This window comes from Maylandia zebra, linkage group LG23 (assembly GCF_041146795.1).
Source record: "Maylandia zebra isolate NMK-2024a linkage group LG23, Mzebra_GT3a, whole genome shotgun sequence".
Classification (NCBI taxonomy): Eukaryota; Metazoa; Chordata; class Actinopteri; order Cichliformes; family Cichlidae; genus Maylandia; species Maylandia zebra.
In genome coordinates this window covers 32,298,833-32,320,894 of record NC_135188.1, presented here as the reverse complement: position 1 = coordinate 32,320,894, position 22,062 = coordinate 32,298,833, and the positions used below count along the sequence as shown (strand labels likewise).

General features: G+C 38.5%; 1 protein-coding gene across 4 annotated transcripts in view; it reads right to left on the bottom strand.

Annotated features, from left to right (window-relative positions):
- The window catches only part of LOC101483928 (sodium-driven chloride bicarbonate exchanger), a 57,687-nt gene that overhangs the window by 21,649 nt on the left and 13,976 nt on the right, over positions 1-22,062 (bottom strand). For 2 of the 4 annotated variants that reach the window (XM_004570428.5, XM_023154007.3), the window contains exons 3-6: positions 9,000-9,081; positions 731-874; positions 429-570; positions 71-231 (exon numbers count right to left, since the gene is read on the bottom strand). In XM_004570428.5, the coding sequence (XP_004570485.1) occupies positions 71-231; positions 429-570; positions 731-874; positions 9,000-9,081 (529 nt within the window). Of the gene's footprint in view, positions 1-70; positions 232-428; positions 571-730; positions 875-8,999; positions 9,082-21,649; positions 22,040-22,062 lie in introns of those variants that run through there. The other 2 variants (XM_023154006.3, XM_004570429.5) reach the window with 2 other exon arrangements.

Here is a 22,062-nt window from a genome sequence, read left to right as displayed (position 1 = left end):
GCCTGCTGCATGTTTTTGTGCCATGAAGGTCGCATAAACCCTTTTAAAAATCACTTCATCTAGTGTTTACCTGCAATCTCTTCCAGTGAGTTTGCCCTCATATCCAGCATCACAGTGCCATTCATGATGCAGCTGCGAAGTTCAAAGAGACTGTGTAGAGACAGAGTGGCTACATAGGGTTTACTCCACCGCTCACCACCATCCTCAACGTCTTCCTCAAACTTAAGCCACCTGCAACCAAAAGAAAACACACAAAAAAATTCCTCGATTTTTCCTTGTATTTTCCTTTTAGTTTTGATGTGTACATTATGTTTTATCACATTGCTAACTCATAGTCCTCTAGCCACATCAATTTAATAAGCTTTTATTTAGATAGAAACAATTCAAAGTCTCAAGCACAACAGGGGAGAAAAAATACAAAGGCATACCTTGCTGTCTCCTTCCATTCAGCATCCTCACCCTCCCTGAGGCAGATTTCGTCCAGCTCAGTGAATAGGGCGTGGGGGATGTGTTCCTCATCGCCATCCTCAGTCCCCAACAGAAACTGCACCCTCTGAGCTGGTGTGTCTGCTGCAGCAAGTTTGATAGGTGGAAGACAAGCACAGAAAAGAAGAAAAAAGCCAAAGAAATTAAGAATTTGAATACCACTGGAAGACATGGATTAGAAGCACATAACCCAGGTTCTGTAAAAATGTGTAATCTAAATCAGCATTTTAGAACCAAAACCTACTGTGTGATGGGGATTCTCTTCCATCCTCAGCTGTGGAATCCCTCTCTTTGGACCTCTTCCTGTGTCTGTGTCCATGGTGACGATGTCGTCGGTGCGACCTCCTGCCTAGAGGAACGTGAACCCCAATGTATAGAGTGCGGTGACCTAGAGAAAAGATGGAAAAAGATGAAGATTAGCTGTGTCATTGATCTAAAATTTTACAGACCTAATCGGTGAGTCACTCACCAGTGACTCATACGCAGGAATACTGCCAATGTGGGATGTGGCAAGATTAAGAAGTAGCTCAGTAAAAGCCCAAAATGTCACAAGTTTAATTCTTAGAGACAAACTTTTATTTATCAGGAAATGTCCTGATTATTTCAGTGAATGTTTTTAATTATTCATGTAAAATCTGTTATCTTTTCAAAATCAAAATGCAAAATAAAACAGCTGGGTTGCATTGTGCAGTCTTACATTACTCTATAACTGCCTAACCAAACACTTTTACCATCTGGGTAAACTAATTATTATATATTATATATTATATTATATTTAAACGTGGCAGAAATTTTATTAATGTTGTTAGATCCCTGGCACAACTGGGGGTACGTACATCCTGTGGAAATAAAGCTAAGTATCATTAGCATGATAACTGTGACAGAGGTCACCCATACAGATAAATAAAACAAAAGACCTGGTGTAGAATACAAAGAAAATGGGACTGAGCAACAATCCTTGTGGTACTCCAGTGAAAAGAAAACATCCTTTAGCCTTTAGCCACCGTATTTTGAGTCATTTGCTGTAAACTTTGTGGAAAACTTGTAAATATTATTTTACCTAAACCTTTTTCTACAGGTGAACACGTTGCTACATGTGTTAGGACAGCAGCTGAATGAGTACATTGGTTAAATATACCAATGCACATCATCTAATTCAACTTATAGACCTTTCATTCCCAAGTAGAAGTAAATCACATATAGAATTGCAGTGTTGAGTTTAGACTTTAGCCTATTTTTATGCATATAAAAAGAACCCATACTGGCATATTTTTAACTGTCACAAATGCTGGTTTAATAAAGAAAATTATATTATTATATCATATTTCAAAAACGGGTCTAGAAAAAAATAATAAAAACAAGCTATCATAGCTTGTAGCTTGTACATAAATAAAAATAACAATGCTCAACTTGCCCAGTAATATAGAGAAGTAAATGCCATTGTCTGTTAGGTAAAAACCACAAAGACATTATTTAACGAACTACTACCTCTAGGGTCTTTGGTCATCTTTGCACAAGTTGAAATGATTTTGACATTATAATATCTTTGTAATTACTTACTTTCATCAAATAAATACAGAACAGATAATGAAAGGGAGATTGTGAAAGGATATTGTACAATGTAGCACAAAGGCCTTTTTCTAATGTCCATGTGTATGTACGCGCGCATCCGCAGGGTCAGTGAGAAGATAATGCGAGCTGACTTTCTCCTCTTTTATTGCAATCGAGCTGCCTGGCCACTGCTGCCTTCCTGCCGGCTCTCAGCTCTGTGTCCGGACACAGACAATACTTCTACACACGCTGTTCTCTTTATTTGGCTTCACCACCGTATGAGGCGCCACATTGTCCGGCATAATGTGACACCACATGGATATACCCCATGAAATTTGATGCTAGGGAGCCACAAAATAGGGTGCGTCAAAGGAGCATCACTTTAAGTCATTTTTTTCTCACCAGAAAGATGACACAAGGGAAAGTGGTTGGTTATACTGTTTTCATCAACCCATCAAAGGCACTAGCACTTTTGTACAAATTTACATGTCTACTTTACTGAAAAAACAACACTCTTGCTGGCATTCACCTTTAGAGGAAAAGATCAAACCCATTTTGCATACCACTGTAAAAAAGGTTATTTCATTCATAAATAATTTATCATTAGCAACCATTAAATATATCACTTTGTTTGTAACAGTATACATGCTGAATTAAAGTGAAAGTATGCATTTGAAATTAGTGTTCATGTGAAAACTGTGTGCATTTCAACACAACATTTCAACTGTACAAGTACAAGTATTTTAAATCCTCAGGATATGTGTATTTTTTAATATAGGAGGAAAGATTATTTATTATTATATTTGCAATGTACAGTTGAAGTGTGAATACACTTCCTATACATATCTGATTGATTATCAGAAAAACTCGGTACTGTATATTTTCGGTACTGTATATTGTATATTTTGTCAGATAAAAATATCCCAGTGATTGCCTTGAATTGTTTTCACTTGCTTGGATACATGCCTAATCTCATCACAGCATACTAATCAGATTTAAGCAATGAAAAGACAAAAGATGAATCATCTAGGAGCACAGTAACATCAGATCATTTCAGAGTACACACCCTGCACCAATAGGAATCCAGAGAAAAAATTAGATCTCAGAGGATGCAATGAGAAAATGAACGACAGGTCAGAATAGATTTGTAGTTTGGAGGCTATCTTCTTAACAGAGCATGTACCGTTGCCGATGCAAACTGTTCTCAGCATTGACTGAATTATGCATGTCAGAAGCCGAGGAGAGAATGACTGTGCATATGCAGGAAATTTCATATATGAACAGACAGGACCTAGGCAGCTGAGGAACACATAACAGGAAAGCAAGAGAGCTTTAGAGTTCATGAGCAAGTCTCACAAGTGAAGGACTTTACAAAAATAGCACTTGTCCTCCAGGCCTAAACTACTGCTGATGTCATAGGATGTTTCTTTTCCTTTTCTTCTGTTGCCACATCTCACTGGCTTTCAGTCAGCCTCAGCCTGAATTCACTCAGCTGTGTGACATGCTGTGTTTTAGCGTCCACATCCTCAAGTCCATGGGTGTGTATTCATGTATGTGTAGGATTACGTGACTACTGACAAAAGTAATTCTGATTGGCTTTTGCTGGGTTTTGCAGTCTTATCATACAACTGCCTTGGCCTCTGAAGAAGCAGTACAGTTTATGTTCTCAGTTTATTCATGTCATGTGTGGCAACCTCTTGTACTTGTTGACATTGCAAAGTTTTCTTTGATTAGAGATAGTCTTTATATATATCTCAGTTTTTGATGCCAACTGGAGACTATTTAAAATAGCTAAAATAGCTGATTATTTCAAATATATTCATATTCAAAATTCTGTAAAATATACATTTACAGAATATATTCCTAATGTCAGTAACTTCATAAAGCAGCTGCTTGCTATAATTTCATATCAAATGTTAATCAAACATGAAACAAGTATTTCTGGGAACTCCTTTCAGTGTTGCTCCAAATTTTATGCAATATAGAATATTGCAGAGTAAAGTCAACAAGACTAAAGTCAGCATGCAGCTAATAATAGTAAACATGCTAAGTGTGACAAGGGTGCGGTAACATCAATGCAATAAAACCTAAATCATGTGTGTGGGGTTGCCCAGCTAGCAGTTGTATGGATGTCCCCAACAGAAACACTCTTAAAAAAGGTGCGTGACCTAGCCTTTGGTATTCTCCTGGTGTAATGTGCATGCAGGTACACAGGAGGCTGCAGTCCCTGGCACTCCAGTGTGGCAACCACTGGAGGGACACATGATTCCTTCTGTAAGAAGGATCCCAGGAAGGAGTTTGTTGCTTTTCCTAAACCCTTTAGTTCTGGTTACATTTTTAAGCTCAGACACTGCAAAGTGAAGCCACGTCTGGCTCTCATCAGCAAAAAACAGGAGATGAAAAGTTAAAAGCTCCAGTGTGGGACAGCTATAGGTAGACTCCCTATCCTTAAACACGAAGGCAGGCATAGGATACAGAAACATCGGATTTTATCTAGACAGCAATAGGAGTGTTTCGAGTGAAAGTTCCTTTAAGTAAAGACATTCTAAAGGCTCAAAAGGCAGCTCTAAAAGTGCCTCTAAAACTGTCAGTAAATCGCACAAGGGAAAAACAGGCTTGGCAGGAGACCTCAGCTAGTGGCCTCCCTTCATAAACCTCCTTATCTGAGAATTCTGACCAATTGGTGCAGAACCAAAGCCAACATGACTGGCTGAAATTGCAGCCAAATACATTTTAATACATGTTATCTAGCAAATCCTGAAGGAAGCATAACAGCTTTGGAACTGAGCACTATCTGAACACCATATCTAAGATACACACCATAAAGTGAACATGTGGAAAGAGCTGTTGCACTCTGAATGGTCTCAATGACCCACAGAAGAAGAACAGACTCATTCAAATTCAAGTTTTCACATGCCAGGCCCTGAGAACTAACTGCATTGGATGTGGTTGAAAAAGCTGCCTATGTCTCTGTGACGCTAAGTCCCTCAACCCTCTTGGGATTGAGTCACAAAGGCAGTGGCCACTGCTGGTTGTGGAGCAGACAGGCTCATTGCTTCTCATTGACCCAACAGGCCATGGATGGTCATCCATGACCTGTTGGGTCAATGAGAAGCAATTAAAATCAGAGACAGTCACTGCTCCCTGAGGTTGAAAGGGAGAAACACATGTAGCAGCACATTCAGCCATGGGTGAGGTGAGATTTTGTGTCCTCGCCCTCGTTTCTTATAGAAAACAATTCATTGCATGATGCAAACAGATTTACGGACGCCTTACCAAACTTGTCCCACAGCTGGTAAACTATTTTGGGATTGAGTCACCACTCCCTGTAGAGTAGAGAACCTCTGGAGAGCAAATCCGCTCCAGTGTTCAACACACCAGGAACATGCGTCACACTTAATGAGAGGAGTTGTTTGCTGCTCTACATAATCAGGCTGTGAGCCAACTTGTGTAATGTCACCGAGAGAAAGCCTCCCTGACAGTTTATATACACCACTGCTGATGCATTGACGTCCTTAACAAGACATTACAATTTTCAGAAGCAGCAAGAAATAGCTCAAAGCCAGAAAAACTGTCCTCCACATATTTGTTTGAAGGAGCAACTTCAAACAAGTGCCATTTATGGTCCTTCTCTTGAAAATACCCCCCTACCCAGTCAATGAAGCACCTGTTGTCAGAGTTTTCCTCATAACAACCACATCCAAGTGGTCACCAACAGCGAACACTTCTGGGTCTCCCCACTCACAGAGACCTATCAGGCATACATCTGAGAAGACATCTCACATCCAGCTGCAGGTGAGATACCCAGTGCTGAAAGTCCTCCATCCTCAACAGCTCCTGAGCAATGACAGAGATTACTGAGGACATCAGCTTATCAAAAGACCATGTTTCCCTTGTGAAAAAGGGGAAGGTGGTGGCGAAATTTCTCCTTGACTTTGAACAGTTAGAGAAATTATATCATCCTGATTTTGAATTTAATGTCAGCAAACATGTCTCAAAAATGTTGGGACCGGGCAACAAAAGATTACAAAAAGTAAGCGGTGATAAAGAAATAACCGGAGGAACATTTTGCACCTAATTAAGTTAACTGAGCTTCTCTTAAGTAAAAGTGGAAGAGATTTACCACTCTATAAAAATCTAGAGCTTTCAGAATAATGCTCATTAACAGCAAAGGCTGTGACTATGTCACCATATAGAGCATATCATATACTCAAGAGATTCTGAGACTCTAGAGAAGTCTCTGTGTGTAAGGGACACTAATAAGTCAATATTGAATGCTCATGATCTTCTCAACCTAAAGCGGCACTGCATTAAACCCAGCCATGATTATGTCATGGAAATATCTACATAGACTCAAGATCACTTCTAGAAATTGCTGTTCATGAAAACAGTCCACCATGTTATCCACAAGCTTTGTTATCCAAAGAAGAAGTAACATGTGAACAGAAACGTCACCGCTCTTCTCTGGTGTAGTCAAGATCTTTTTCAGGAAAGGCCTCACATATTTCAGAGGGATAATGCTAAACCGCACGCTCTACCTTTTACAACAACGTAGCTTCATTGTTGAAGAGCCCAGGATTTGAATTGCCTGCCTGCAGTCCGGACCTTTCAAAAATATGACAGAAGACCCACGACTGTTGAGCACCTAGAGTCCTAGAATGTCAGACAGGAATGAGATAACATTCCTCCTCAAAAGGTCCAACTGATGATCTCTTTAGTACCCAAATGTTTACGACTCTTGTTGAAAGAATATTTTTGTAACATGTTGCTGCAAACAAATTCAAATTTAAATTCAAAACAAGCTCATATTATTCTTTTCATATTTTCATATTTTTTTTATTTACATTTCACACAACATTCCAATTTTTTAGAATAGGGGTCATACTTAACACATTAAGGGAATACTTTCTATTGAGATATTGTTCAATTTTGTATTTGAATTGGATCTATTAACAGTGATGTAATACACATAATTAACTCTCCTAGAACTAATCTAGTAGGAGGAGTTATGCAGTGACATAACTTCAGAGGATCTTCTTTTCCTGCTTTTTGAAGAGTCTGTGTTACCACAGCAACAGACAAGAATAAAGTAATTATGGAAACCATCATCCAGAGATGCGGGTCCTTGAGATGAAAGTACTGCCTCACTGACAGAGTGTCAGAATAAAAGACTGACATTTCTGCCAGCTACCTAGATCCACGTTGCCTGGTAACAAAAATTCTGTGGATGCTGACGGGGAACCAATTCTGCTTCAGTAATAACTCATCTTTTGAGTGTACCAAAGCTTTCTATTGTTTGACTATTGCACAGAAAACTCTTTAATGCTCTCGATATGAATGTACATTTATTTTCACCATTTGCCTCCTAACAGGCCTTTGTCTTGTATGCTGCTTTCTAAAATTATTTCATGTACCCACATTATTTTGCCTATTTTCACCTAGTTTAGATTGTCTTTGGTCATCTTACTAAACATGTAAATACATCAGGGTTGTTTTTTTTTTTTTAAATTACACTTGTATTGCAAAATTACAGGTTTAGCACGTTAGTATGAGTAATGTTCACTACCTTTAATCAATCAAGGCTTTATTCGCCACGTGCAGGTTGGCCTGCAGTGAAATAGGACCCCCCCCCCCCACAACCTTACACACACGACACAGACATCACATGGGGATACAGGTCGGAGATTGGTAGCGTTACAGAAAAAGAAAACACTGAAATATACACTACAATGGGAAAGTACAAGAGGAAAAAAAAAGAGACCTCTACTCATGCTGGGCTCCTGGGAGGACAGCATGAGAACAGGAAACAAAAAAAACAGCCAGTTCCGCTTTCTTAATTCTTCGATAAGTCAGGGCCAAGCCAGCTCCGATCAGCCAGAACCCTGTTACCATGGTTCCGAATAGGTAGATATCTTCAGCACTCAGGCTCACCCAAGCCCAAACTTCTCGTTGAGAAAGGGGTGTCAATTGCATTTAGGGACCAATTGATCAAATCCATAATTCCTCTTTTAGGTTTTAGAGAACAGACTGTGAGAGAGTGTTCCAGGGAAAAGTAATACAAAAAAACACGAGACTAGACAAGGACATAAGAGGCTAAGCAGGGAAGCTAAGGGAAAGGCGGAGAGGAGAAAAGTGCGACCGCCTTCGTCAAGAGCAAGAGCAGAAGAAAAATGTCAAATAATAAAGGTAATAAATTCAAAAATAGATATGGGGACAGTTGTATTACTAAAACTGGTGAGTCAACATTCAATTCTCTCATTGTTGTTAACATAGTCAGGTTAGTCTTTGTCTTAACATGCGATGCTACTTAGCACTATAAAGTTAATGACTTTTAAACATATCATAACAGAGAGCCTGTTCCAGATCCTCTTGGACTAAACCCAAGGTTTGGTCTGCTTACATTATATGATTGTCATGGAGTACTGATCTTTTTGCATTTTTAAGATGTTTTCTTATTTGCTGATATTTCCCTGTGGATTTATTAAGGTTTTTCTTTTTAAACAAAAATTAAGTCCACTTTTACAAAAAGGAAACCCTTTTGTAACCCTTTGAACTTTGTTGTCTATTCAGGATGCTGTTTGGTGCAGAAATTGCACCTCTGTCTCTTTTATGTCATCTGAAATGCTGATGCAAGCAGATGTGCAGAGAAAAGACCTTGTGCTCTTTGATGCAGCAGCACTCACATCAAAATCCAACATCCATTTGCAATGACTTAGACAGGTGGACTGATATTATATACGGCTTTTCTGGTGTTCCTAGGCTCTGCTATGATTAACACTGCTATGTTGTAGCTTTTATATATTACATTGATATTATATAACACATGAAAATGATAGATATAATTGATCAGTGTTATGGAAAATGTTGGTGTGAGCAGTTGTTGAGTCACCTGGGAATAAACATTTGAATATTTTGGCCTCTGTTGTATCAAGCAAATGTTCAGTATCACTTAGTGATGTTACCTTCTAGTTCTTCCTTCTCAAAATTGGTGGTGAGCATGGAGCGTGTGCCCCCGCGGTCCACTATTGCCTCTTCATCAGTTCTCTACAGGAGACACACAGAGGCAAAGGTGATTACTCAGCATTAAAAAAATAAGAACCAACAATTTGTATGTAGCATGCACATTTTTAATATTATCTTCCTACAAATTCACAGGTGTAGCACTTCCCTGTTGCCCTAAATGCAACAATTCTCTGCCTCCCCTGCTATCAGCCTAGTGAGACGATGTGTCTTGAAATAAACACAAAGGAAAACTCAGCATTAAGGCTGACATCCAGTCACTGTTACCATGGCAACAACAGACAGCCAATTGCAATTTAGAAGGAGCACATTCATCTATGGAATGCCAGAGTACACCATTTTCAGTTACACCTTTAAGAAGATCGCCTTATTGTGTGTACGCTTTAAATCATGTAAACGCTAACCCACCCACACCTTCCCCAAGCCCAGTTTCTTGGGAACTGGAGCAAGAGCACACACTCAGTGTAGAGTGGAAGAAACAAGGCCTGGTGATAATGGACACAGAGTAGTGCTTTTCTGGTAACACCCTTCTATAAATAGCTCTGACCTTGACAAATAAAAAAAACACACTTTTGAGTGTTCACTGTGCTTTTAATATTCACTGAAAACACTGAAATATGAATGTGGTGTTTTTAACATATGCTCTGGAGACAAAAAAAAAGGAGACAACTTCTGTGGCTTCTAGTAGTAGAAAAGTGGTCGTAGCGATAAATTCTCTATCTCCTTGTCACTTTCTCTTATACCTCTGACTCTGCGTCTTATCACTCTCTCTCTTTTTATTAGGAGTCTTGTCTTTAGCTCCTAGATCATATGTGTTTTACTAGATGTTCCCTATGAATGTGCAAATCATCGAATTATTCAGTATCAACAAGCATTTTGGTAGTCTTCACACAATAGTATTTGACCAAAAAAATAAACTTAGCACAAAAAGTAGAGAAATTTATGTTCGGTCTATTTTTCTTTGTTAGGGCCCTCAGGCTGTTGTGGCTTCTGCATGCCACTGACGCCCCTGTTTGCTAAATAAATAAACGGCCAATATACCTTGTTGCTTCAGAGTTCAATCATCTAATTCAATACACTACACCAAAAAAAAGGACAATAGCATGATTTGTACAGTTTGTACAGGGCTAAAAATTCATCTGTTCTCATGTCTTTCATTGATGCCTCTAAGGCTTTTGATCGAGTGAGCCACAGAAAACTTTTTGATAAAATGAAGAGACGGGGAGTTCCTCAGTACATCGTGAGGATTCTCTCTTACTGGTACGCTCATCAGAACATGCAGGTTAAATGGGGAAGCAGTATTTCTGCCCCCTTTGGTGTCAGCAATGGTGTTAGACAGGGTGGGATTTTGTCTCCAATTTTATTTAATTTGTATGTTGATGATTTGTCCATACAACTGAGAGCCTGTAACACTGGGTGTATATTAGGTAAAGCACTGATAAATCATCTCATGTATGCAGATGACCTGGTTGTTTTTAGTCCAAGCAGTGCTGGGTTACAGGATCTTCTTAATGTCTGTACTGAATATGGTGTGCAATATGACATTGAGTACAATGCTGCTAAAAGTGCTGTTTTGATATGTAGAACCAAGCAGGATAAACAGCTAAATTTCCCTTTGTTTAAACTGGCACAAAAAACTCTTGAAGTTCATAAAAAGGTGAAATACCTCGGTCACTTTATTACTGAGCAAATGAATGATGATGATGACATATACAGACAACGGTGTAAGCTCTATGTGCAGGTAAATACTATTGCACGCAAATTCAGCTTTTGTTCACTTCCAGTTAAAGTGGCTTTGTTTAAAGCGTATTGCACACCGCTATATACTGCCCCCTTGTGGTCATCCTACAAACAATGTAGCATGCAGAAGCTGCATGTTGCATATAATGATGCGATGAGAATCCTTTGCAGGATACCTAGAAGTGGTAGTGCCAGCCAGATGTTTGTAGCTGTGGGTGTTTGGACTTTTAAAGCACTTTTAAGGAAGCTAATGTTCAATTTTAGAGAACGACTGGATGGTTCGAGTAACAGTATAATTTTAGCACTCACAGATCCGACACTGAGTGGTTCCCGTTACTCATCCAGTCTCAGAAAGCACTGGTTAAAGTGTTTGTGTATTTATTGATTTATTTTAAGTAATTGTGTTTTATGTATATTATGGTTTTATATTTTTTTACAAATGTTTTAGATACTTATTTATATACATATATATATTTAATGGTTTATACCTTGTGTTGGGGGGGGGGGGGGGGGGGGGAGTGTTGTGTGTGTGTGTGTGTTTTTTGTCTTGTTTTTATGGACATGAAGTCTGCCAATAAAGATTGAATTGAATAAGTTGTCGACAGAGAAAATTTGAAGTTTTTCATGGACATTTCAAAATGGCAGCAATGCTGCCCATTGGCTCCAAAATATCTCACCATGTTGACCATTATATGGTTAGAATATCTTTGCAGACTGTGACGCAGGAAGGCAGTTTTTACACCCTGTTTAAGGTCAAGGAAAAACTTTTAATGAATTAGACATGGAAAAAACTATGAATATGTGAAGCATATATTTGAAGTTACTGAACTGGAGACAGGGCTGGAGAGTTAAGTTAATCATTTAGACTAAGACAGTTACTTTTTGTCATTTTAAGTCTGAAATTTCATGTTAACTTACATATGCAAAGGAGGCGCTTTGAGACCCTCAAAGCGCCTTACAATTCTACTTTATAATTCCCCTCTGGCCATCACCAGTAGGTGGTAGGTGAAGTGTCTTGCCCAAGGACAAAATGACCGAGAGTGTCCGAGCTGGGGCTCGAAACGGCAACCTTCTGATTACAAGGCGAACTGCCAACTCTTGAGCCACCATCGCCCTAAATAACAATAATAATTATTATTATTTGGTGTAAAAAAAAAAAGTTTATACAAATCATTTTATAGATTTTTCCATAGCATTACGTTTGAATTTAACAGTTCAATCTTTCAAATAACGGACAAATATTTGTGAAATTATGATACATTTGTGAATGTATTTTAACAATCTAAATATGCATATGTACAGACAGATACATTTAAAAAAACAAGAAAATTATGTTTTATTACATTTACAGTGATTTTACGTTGATTTACATTTGAAATGTTAAATCACAGTCTATTTATGTGAATTTAATGATATTCTAGAAGAACAGTACAAAACTGTAAAATACACAGTAAAATACTTTTATATTACAATTTTTTTTACAGTGTGGCAGATGGTAAATGATAATCTGACATTTCCTCAGTGTCTCCATTTTGTCACTATTTATGCCTATGCATCCAGAATCAACCCTCTACAGACTCCATGTACTGCACCTCAATCTACAGTCACACATATGAGTCACTCAAGACAAAGTGTGTATATGTCAAGGAGCGAAAAAGTACAGAAACACTAATAAACTGATATAATCCCTGTCCTTTTCTTTCTTGGTAGAAGCTGCAGTGAAGATCTGAATGTTTGTAACAGTTCTGGTGTCATGCTTTGCCAAAAGGTGGATCCAAAGAGCAAACCCAGGCAACACTTGGCAAGTTTAAAGAAGTCATAGTTAAGAAGTGAATGGTTTACTGATAGAGAGCAGTTGGCAGGGAGATTTAGCAGCACTACAGGTTTGCATATGGGAGCCCTGTCAAAGAAGAGATAAAGAATTACCAGGAGTCGAATAGGAGAATATGGTCCACCTGTGATAGTCATTAGTTTTATTAGTTATTAGTATAGTTAAGAGTGAATGGAAACTTAGAGATTGTTTGTGGGCAGTTGGTGGATATCCAAGTTTGGTTAATTATGGAATTAATAATGACGACCATGATCTGTCAGAGAAATCTTGCAAACTCAGGCCGTGTATACTCCATATTTGATTACTAGACAGGTGTACGGAGAGCTTCTTCAATGGAGAAACTCCACTCAGGATGGACTCAGAGGAGCCAGAACAACTACTCTACATGACACTTAATAGCAAAGAATATTAAGAAAAACAAGATCTTTCTCGACTCTTCCTCACAGTAAATCTGTAGTACTGCAAAGGTCACTTAACTGGTTTATTTGACAGGGTGACTCCAAAACTCTGTTCTGGGTTTGTGCACCCTAATTTAAAGTAGAGATGGACCGATCCGATATTATGTATCGGTATCGGTCCGATACTGACCTAAATTACTGGATCGGATATCGGAGAAAAATAAAAAATGTAATCCGATCCATTAAATATCACGAAAGCACCTCACAAAACTTGCAACACGCCATAACTCACCTCAGAACGTTAGCACTTCGGAGCAGTATGCATCACGTGATAGAGCGGCTGTGGCATGCGGGACCTGTCGGTGGTCTGGATAGCATTTGGAGCTTCGCTAGCAACCCGGCATTTCATCTCCGACAAAGTTATCCCGAGAGAAGTAAAGCAAGTGTGTAAGTCCATCTCTGAATGTTTGTAAAGCATTCCTGCGTTAAGCTTAACAAACGACTGCCTCTTCTTGCTGCTACTTCAATCATGAAACTGCTTAATGATCAGCTGATCAGCTTTTCTGTCGCGAGTCCGTCTCTCTTCTTTGTTTTTGGCCCACTTTGCACCAGAAAGAGGAAACCAGTGGATAAACAACAGCAGCACGTTTAAGCTTGATAAGCTGTTGTTAGAATATATTACTTTCTACTCGAGGATCTTTTTCTACTGTAGTTGACGGCTGGTAACTGTGCAGGGGCGGATCTAGCAAAGTTTAGCCAGGGGGGCCGATAGGACATTAACAGGGAAAAGGGGGCACAAAGACATACTTTTCTTTCTTATTCTCATTTAAAATGTCGAGCTTTTAATAAATAATTATCAGAATCTTACACCGAAAGTTTTAATTTGATGTAAAATGAATAGAAGTCAATTACTGTATATAGTGACTATTAAGTCTAATATATATACCCTAGTAAGCTATAGTACTTTTTCCTTTGGGAAGGTACCATCTGTACAGTCTGCAATTTTGTTGAAGAAAGATGTTGAAGCTATTTAATATTTCTTGAAAAATAATTGATTTCTGTGCATTTTTTTTCACACTGCATCAAATTAAGGTTGATTACGTCGATTAAGCATCATGAGGTGGAGCGTGAAGGGTGGTTCCCTATTTTTTATTTATTTATTTTTGTTGTTGCTGGGAGTTGGAACCCTATTAGTTAGGTTGCTTAATATTTACGCTAAGTACTCTTTAAAATACCAGAATAGGGAGGATGGTGCAGGTTTAAGTTTATTAGATTGATCAGTATTGCTGAACTATGAAATTTTTTTTTTTTGCATACAGGTATAACAGAATAGCTTTAGTGTAGTTGTTGTTTTAAACTTGAGTATGAACTTATACAAAATGCAGCAAGATATTAAAAAAAAACAGTTTTGTTGATTAAAAAACACTATATCGGATTCATATCGGTATCGGCAGATATCCAAATTTATGATATCGGTATCGGTATCGGACATAAAAAAGTGGTATCGTGCCATCTCTAATTTAAAGTCATTTGACAGATTCACCACAAGATCAGCCTGCAATTAGGCATGTTAAGTGTTAAAGACAGTGCAATTAGAAAAAGACTAAATAATTATAGCTCGTTTCGAAAGGTTACCATGAGAAAGCCCCTCCTCTCTAAAAATAACATGGCTTAAAATTGTAAAGGTGTGCCTGGACAAACCTTCTGACTGATTTTTGGAATAATGCCCTTTGGAAAGATCACCTTTCACTAACTGAGTTGAACTTGAGCTCACCGTAAACTAAAGTATTATAGAGGCAAAATGTCAATTTTTTTTCTGGCGCATGTATTTTGTTGGAGTATGTTTATTTACTTTTTTTCTCCCATTCCTCTGAACTGTTTTGTTTTTCAACACAGGAAGCGTTGAGGAGTTTGTGCATCTATATTCATTACCTATTACTGAAAACCAGAGAGAAATATAATAACTAGAAACAATGAGTTCCACCCTACTGTCCTGACTGCTTCACTCCTGTATTTTCTCTCATTTCCACACAGAATAAATGATGTAATAAACAATATCAAATGAGAACTTTTGTTTTTTTCTGTCCCAAACAAAGCTTTACTCTGTTTAATATAACAGATGAGCCAGAATCTCCTGCCTGCAGGTCCCTGCTTCTATTTTTGGACAACGGTATTTCTGGCGTATGTTACTGACCCCAGACCAGCACACACAGCTACATCCCAGCTCACCAATCTGGGTTGAGATTAATCTGCCAGCAGGATAAAGCCTTGTCTTTGACCATGGGATCAGTGATTGAGGGCCCTGCACTGTGGGTAGAATTAAATCAGCTGGTTCTCAGTTAATGCGCTGGTCAGTGACAGAGGCTTCAGGGGGAACAGGGGCAGGACTCACGTGATCAAGACTCTAGAGGAGATGGAGGAGGGGTAGAAATGGTATGATGAACAGAGACACTTGAATTTAACCTGAACAGATATTATATCTATAGCTGTTCACCTTGTAGCTTTTTTTCCCTTTACAGCTTATTAGTTTTATTGTAGTTTTAGATGCACTAGTTATTATATGTGAAAGAAATAGTATGAACAAATTGTACTGGATATGCGGCACATATGCACAAAGCAGTGTTAAAATAGGAAGAAACAGCAGCACACAGGAGGAAAGATGAAAAAACCATCAGGCCTGGACACAAAGAGAGCATGAGAGGGGGTTTTGATGCCTCACAGTGTGAAGTCTTCATGTGCAAGCATGTGCGCAGTGATGTTAAGCCAAGCGTTACAACCTTCAGGAGGAAGGTTTGACATTGTACTTCATCTGTTTTGATTCAATCTACAGTATGTTCTGTAGATGTACAGCAAAAAAAAACCCTCATTCCCTCACAAGCATAGATGTTCTTGTCCAAAAATATTCTTTCTCAGTTATGTTTGTGGTTTAGTTTCTCATGCTGTGATATATTTATCTTTATTTTTGTTCTATATTAAGGCCGGAGGTTGCTAGAACGTCTATGTTCAACTACAATATGTAGATATCTATGCTATGCTCAAAACATGCATTCACAATAAAAGCTTCATTAAGAAATGAAGAAATGTCTTCTTTTAGTACATCAGGACTTCATTAGTCAAAAGATATAGACCAAAAACAAATGTCCATTACAGAGGACATAAATGAATAGGCTGGTTCTCAGGAGGTTATAGTATATCAAGTGGACAACTAGTAGAAAGTCAGGGTCTGCAGCACCAAATCATTAATGGTACGATCACACTATGGAAAACAGTGTTTGAAGACCCACGGCACAATGGGGTCTTCAAACGCTTCAAACAATGGGGGTCTTATTGCCACTTTGTTCAATAAACTTGTGATCTTGTAGCCTTTGAAATGGTTTATTTATGGTGGGAAGAAGGTGTGTGACCAACTCTGATGCAGAAGCACAGTGATCAAATTACAATAAGACAGTCTACTATCAGTGTTCATTAATTTACGATTGATCCACGTCAATTTGGCAATTATATGCAATGTGTGATAAATCCATGAAAACCACAAATCTGTTACTGTCTACATTCAGTGCCCAGCCAGAACCTCATAGATTTGACCCAGAAATTGAGAAATTCCTCCACAAATAGTGGCATAGTTGATGTAGGATGGAAATCTAATAGTAAAATGGCTCTGCAACCTTGCAACTGATGAGTTGAACTCCAGACTAACTCGGATTGATATCAATGTGTTGGCCATCTGTTTGCATTAGACAGCAGTTCCCCAGTCTGTCTGAAATTGACTGCAGTCGGTCTGAGTTGCATTGCAATTGTTTGGATAGAAGCTTGTTTCCCCCACCAAGTGACCTGTACAACTTTAATGGAGAGAGAATCAGATTATCAGCAAAAACTAATTACATAATTGTTATAAATTGATTTGCATGACACTGAATGAAATAAGTATTTGATCCCCAAGCGAAACATCACTTAGCACTTGGTGGAGAAACTATTGGTGGCAAGCACAGCAGTAAAACGTTTCTTATAGTTGGTCAACAGGTTTGCTCACGTCTCAGGAGGGATTTTGGTCCACTTCTCTGTAAAGAAGAGCAGGCCAAAATCGCCAAAATCCAGAGGTAATTAAAACACACAGAAACACTACATTGCTCTTGCTGTTGTCTTGTAACTGATACTTGTGGCCAGGATTCGTTAGGGGGGGTCGGATGGGTTTCCCTCTCTCCGGTCAACACGTTCCTGCCTCTGCTAAATGTTTATTCCCAGTGGGGATAAAAGTTTATGCAAGTTTATTATCTGGAAACAGTGTACAGTTTCACAAATTATATCCTGCTTGTGGCCACAGTAGATTGTGGTTTAGAAAAAAACATTATAAAGTTGCACTTTAATACATAAATAGGCAGCTTATTTTAGCGGACACTGTGTAAAATATCAGTAAAGACAGATGACGGATGATACAATGATATGAAAATCTCATAAATCTGTGTTTTATTTACAACAGAAAACAGAAAAGTGAATGGTTATACAGAAAATGAATCTTTTAAAGCATTAGCTCCTTCTTGAATTTAATGGCAGCAATATGTCTCAAAACAAATTAGGACAGAGTCATGTCCTAATGTAATGTAAATTAGTACAAACATGTGAGTGTGCACGCAAGAATGTTTGTGTTCCCAGAACCTTTGCTCATTCAATGAAGACAAGTTTCATCCTTGGATTTATGTCTTTATTTTTAATTTTTTTTTTTCTCTGGGATTAGGACCCAATCTAATGCTAGCAATGGAGCTAGCACATAACTAGCTCATTTGGCAGATTGACAAAGAGAGAGAGAGACCACAAATTTGAGCTGTAGAATTTGAGGAGAGTACATGAATTTATTTTATTCTGGGAGCTATGAAGAATAAAGACTTTCTAACATATTGCTGGTTAAAAGTGTTTGTTTAGAGACGTTGATGGGTGCTACTACCTCCCATTATACTTTGGATAATGGGAGGTAGCAGCACCCTTTAGGAACCATAGCCTGCAGTCAGAGAGTGAAGCGCTCTGTTAGGATTATAAGGTGATAAAGCATGAGGTTAGAGCTGGATCACATGACCCTGAATCCTCCCTTAGTTATGCTGCAAAAGGTCTAGGTTGCTGGGGGATTCCCATGATGCACTGAGTGTTTATGTGTTTCTACACCACTCTGTATTTAATCACTAGTAATTATTAATCTCTGGCTTTCTACCACCGGATGTGTTTGTCCTGTCTTCTTCCCCCAGTCGGCGGTAGCAGATGGCCGCCTTTACCTGAGTCTGGTTCTGCCAGAGGATTTTTCCTGTTAAAATTGAGTTCTTCCTTCCCACTGTTGCCAAAGTGCTTGCTCGAAGGAGGTCATCTGACTGTTGGGAGATTTTCTATGTTTTCTCTGTAGTATTGTCTTTACCTTATAATATAAAGCACCCTGAGTCAACTGTTGTTGTGATCTAGCGTTACAAAAATAAAACTGCATTGAATTGAAGGTAGTATGAGGGTCTTTAAGATTAGGTTGGACCTGATTACAACAGGGAGCCAGAGAAGAAAAGCTAATAAGGGTTTCAGTCCCATTTAGTACTCTCGCTGCAACATTCTGGATCAGCTGAAGGCGTATTAGATCGTTTTTAGCAAGAAATTCGAGGTCATCCAGGCCTATAGTCTGTCATGTCTTTTAGATGTGCCTGTAGTTTAGTTGATTTGTATCATCCTGTTTCATTGATGAATAAAGTTGGGTGTCAGCAATGAAAATGTAGGCATTGATTTTTTAATAATAGTATAACTAAGAGAAGTATGAATAATGTGAAAGTATTGGTCCCAACACATAACTCTGTTTGCCTAAATCTTGTGTGTGGAAAAAGGTTTCCATTTACATGCACAAATTGAAATCAGTCAGATAGATAAGAATCAGACTACTGCAACAAACATCCTTGAAATACTAACAGTGTGTTTTACTCTCTCAGCTACATCGAATGCTGCACTGAGGTCTAGCGGGATAAGCACAGAAGATGATTAATAACCTTTACTAATACTGTTTCTGTGCTATGGTGCACTCTAAATCCTGACTAAAACTCTTCAAGTAAACCATTTCTTTGCAAAAAAATGGAATCTTTTAAGAATTTTTGAAATAAGTCCTAGCATAAAGTCAAACAAACAAAACAATATTCCTTTCACATTCACCTACTGAGTGATACCAACTAAAACTTCAGCTTTAATCATCGATAAGGCATTTAGTGTTTGTGTATCTTTGCTATGAGTCTAAAAGATAACCCAGCCAACACTAAAATGTGACCTGTTTGAACTCAAAGGATGCTAACTGAACATCCTGCTTCAAAAACACAACTCTTACAATTGTGCTTTCCCACATTTTACTGTTTCAGCTAAACATTTCCTCTTACCCATTTTTGGTGTAATACGTTCAAAAGTAAGACATAATCACATTGCAGTTACAGTTATGCCATACCTGCGAAACAAAGTTTCTTAAGTTATCTGCACAACAGGTGGCTAGCGGATTTTTCTCTTAGCAGCTAATCTACAAACAGCTGATTAAAGTTCTTGTGCAGGAAGGAGGAAAATATCAGAGTTTAGGTTTGGACATTTCATTTCATTTTCATTCCATAAAAGAAGAAGAGTGCAAACTACATCCAGAAACAACTGCATTATAGTGCTAACACAACATTGGCTCTTTGTAAGCATCTGAACAGACGGCATGCTAACACAAGGCTAGCAAAAAACCCAGAGTGATGTTAAAGCAGAGTAAATGGTAATGTCACCCAACAGCCAAAAGCCTGACCTCCAATAGGCAGTAATCAGGCTTATAGCATTGTAACTTCCATTTCTACATGTGCATGTTTCTAAAGTAGAATAACTGTATCAATCGTCAACTCTCCTAGTTGGTTTTCAATTTTGCTTTTTGTTGTCAGTTTTGTGTTCATACGTAACACTAAAAGAAGGAACATATGTGTCCTCATTACGACAGGCATTAGTTTCAGTGTGTGAGACTATAGCTATAATATGAATCAGTGCTCTTAATTGATAACGTTGTGATTTTAATTATTTTATAGATGAATACTAATTTTATTTGAATCATAAACCCTGGACTTGTGTTATCTCAAATGTGTTTCTCTGCACAAATTCGATGAAAATGCAATCACCTTTTTATATATAAAGAAGTTAAGCTGGGATGTGGCTAACATTTTTCAATGTTGAAATTCAGCCATGTTTTTATTGAAGCCACTTTTAAAAGAAAAGTCAATTGTGAAAGCTACAGCAAAAAAAATAAAAAAATCCTCAGGATGACAAGCATCTAATTTCACCACACTGGAAAGATGAAAATTACTTTCAAGGAAATCCTTTAAATGTTCACAATACAGTACCTCCTGCATTTAGAATTTTAACAGTTTGCTTAATTAAAATAAAAGCAAATTTTTTCATCCTCACATTGTAAACTGTGTACCAGCACACAGAAATGAAAATATAGAGTGAAACAGGAATAAAATCATCAAATGCAACATAGCTGATACTCCAATCACAATATCTTTGAGGGTTTAACTAGTTACAAAACAACAAAGAAGATATCTTTAAATGTCAGTGTTAGATATGTCTGGGAGCTTATATTCCACATTCTTGGCCAGAATAAATCAGATCCTATTGATTCTCACAAGCTCATTTCCAGGAATCTGTGTACACTACCACATCACTCTCTGGAAAGTAGTATGTGACCTCATTACTGAATTCTTCAGGGATCTTTCCTGATATGTTCACAACAGTAGAGATGATTTACATTAATTTACCTTATGATCTAGGACAAGAGGAGTACTAAAAATCATATTAGCCAGCTGGGAGCACGAACTGGCTGTTAATGTAAATCTGCTTTAGTCGACTTTCCACATGTGTTGTGAAATAGAGTGATTGTATAGGTGGTAGCTAGCCAAGACAGATTATCAGTGGCTGCACAAGCACTGCGATTGGCCAACAGCTTCTGTTGTCATGGTTTTCATCCCTACAGATGGCCATAGTTACTGTGGCAATGACAGCAGGCTCAGCATCAGCAGCCTTCCTTGGAAAAATATGCAAGGAATACTTGGAACATTCCTGCTTTCTAGCTTGCTGTAAACACAGGGGTTCCAGGGGCATTAGGTGTGGATGAGGCTGAGACTTAAGCTGTTTGGATTTGAGCTAGCAGTGGTAAAAGCATTCAGCATTCTGTAAACACACACAAAAAGACAGAGGCAACTCTATATATCTGACATAGTACTCCAGCTAAAACAAATCCAGCATTCCTGGCTTTTGTTCACCCATTTCTCTATCAGAGATTACTAGGGTCAGTACAGCAGGTTTAAGCTCCTGTCTTTCCCCTGAATGGCAGCCACATCTGTCAGCCTCCTCAGGACCTTTTGCGTGCACATCAGCACAACCGGTCCTTTCTGCACCACAGGAACCAAACATGCTATTAACTATACATGCAGTAGGAAAAATACAAACCTTAGTCCAGCTATTGTTTTTAAGTTACTGGTTATCTTCAATATTATAACAACAGGGTATACAAATCAAAAGTCAACTAACTCAGTGAGAGCTAACTGCTTGAATTGCAAGTAATGCTTTGAATAAACTCAGAAACAACATCAAAGAAGCCTACCTGATAAATAAATCCTTTATTGAGGTCCACTGAGAGCATGGTGCACCTCTTGAAACGCTGGGGCAGGATGCCCGCTAACTCTCCTTGTGCTTGCGGCAATAGTAAGATAAGAGGCTAAGGCTAAGGGCCTGAGCCCCACTCAGCTCAGGATGACTATGACTGTTGTAAGAGGACTCAGAGAGAATAACAGAGGCAGACAGCTTGTTTGTCTGTGCATCTCAGTCAAACCCTCGCCTCTCTTCTCAGCCACTCTTTTCAGCTGCTCTTCCCATGCTTTAAAAAGGCAGCAACCTTATTCCAAAAAGCTCAGCGAACACAACTTAAAAACAAAAGCAGAGACTTCAGCACCGCGCCAGCTCTCCCTGTGCCTCTTCCACTGCCTCCGACGCCTTTCATCCAGGGTAACATCAAAT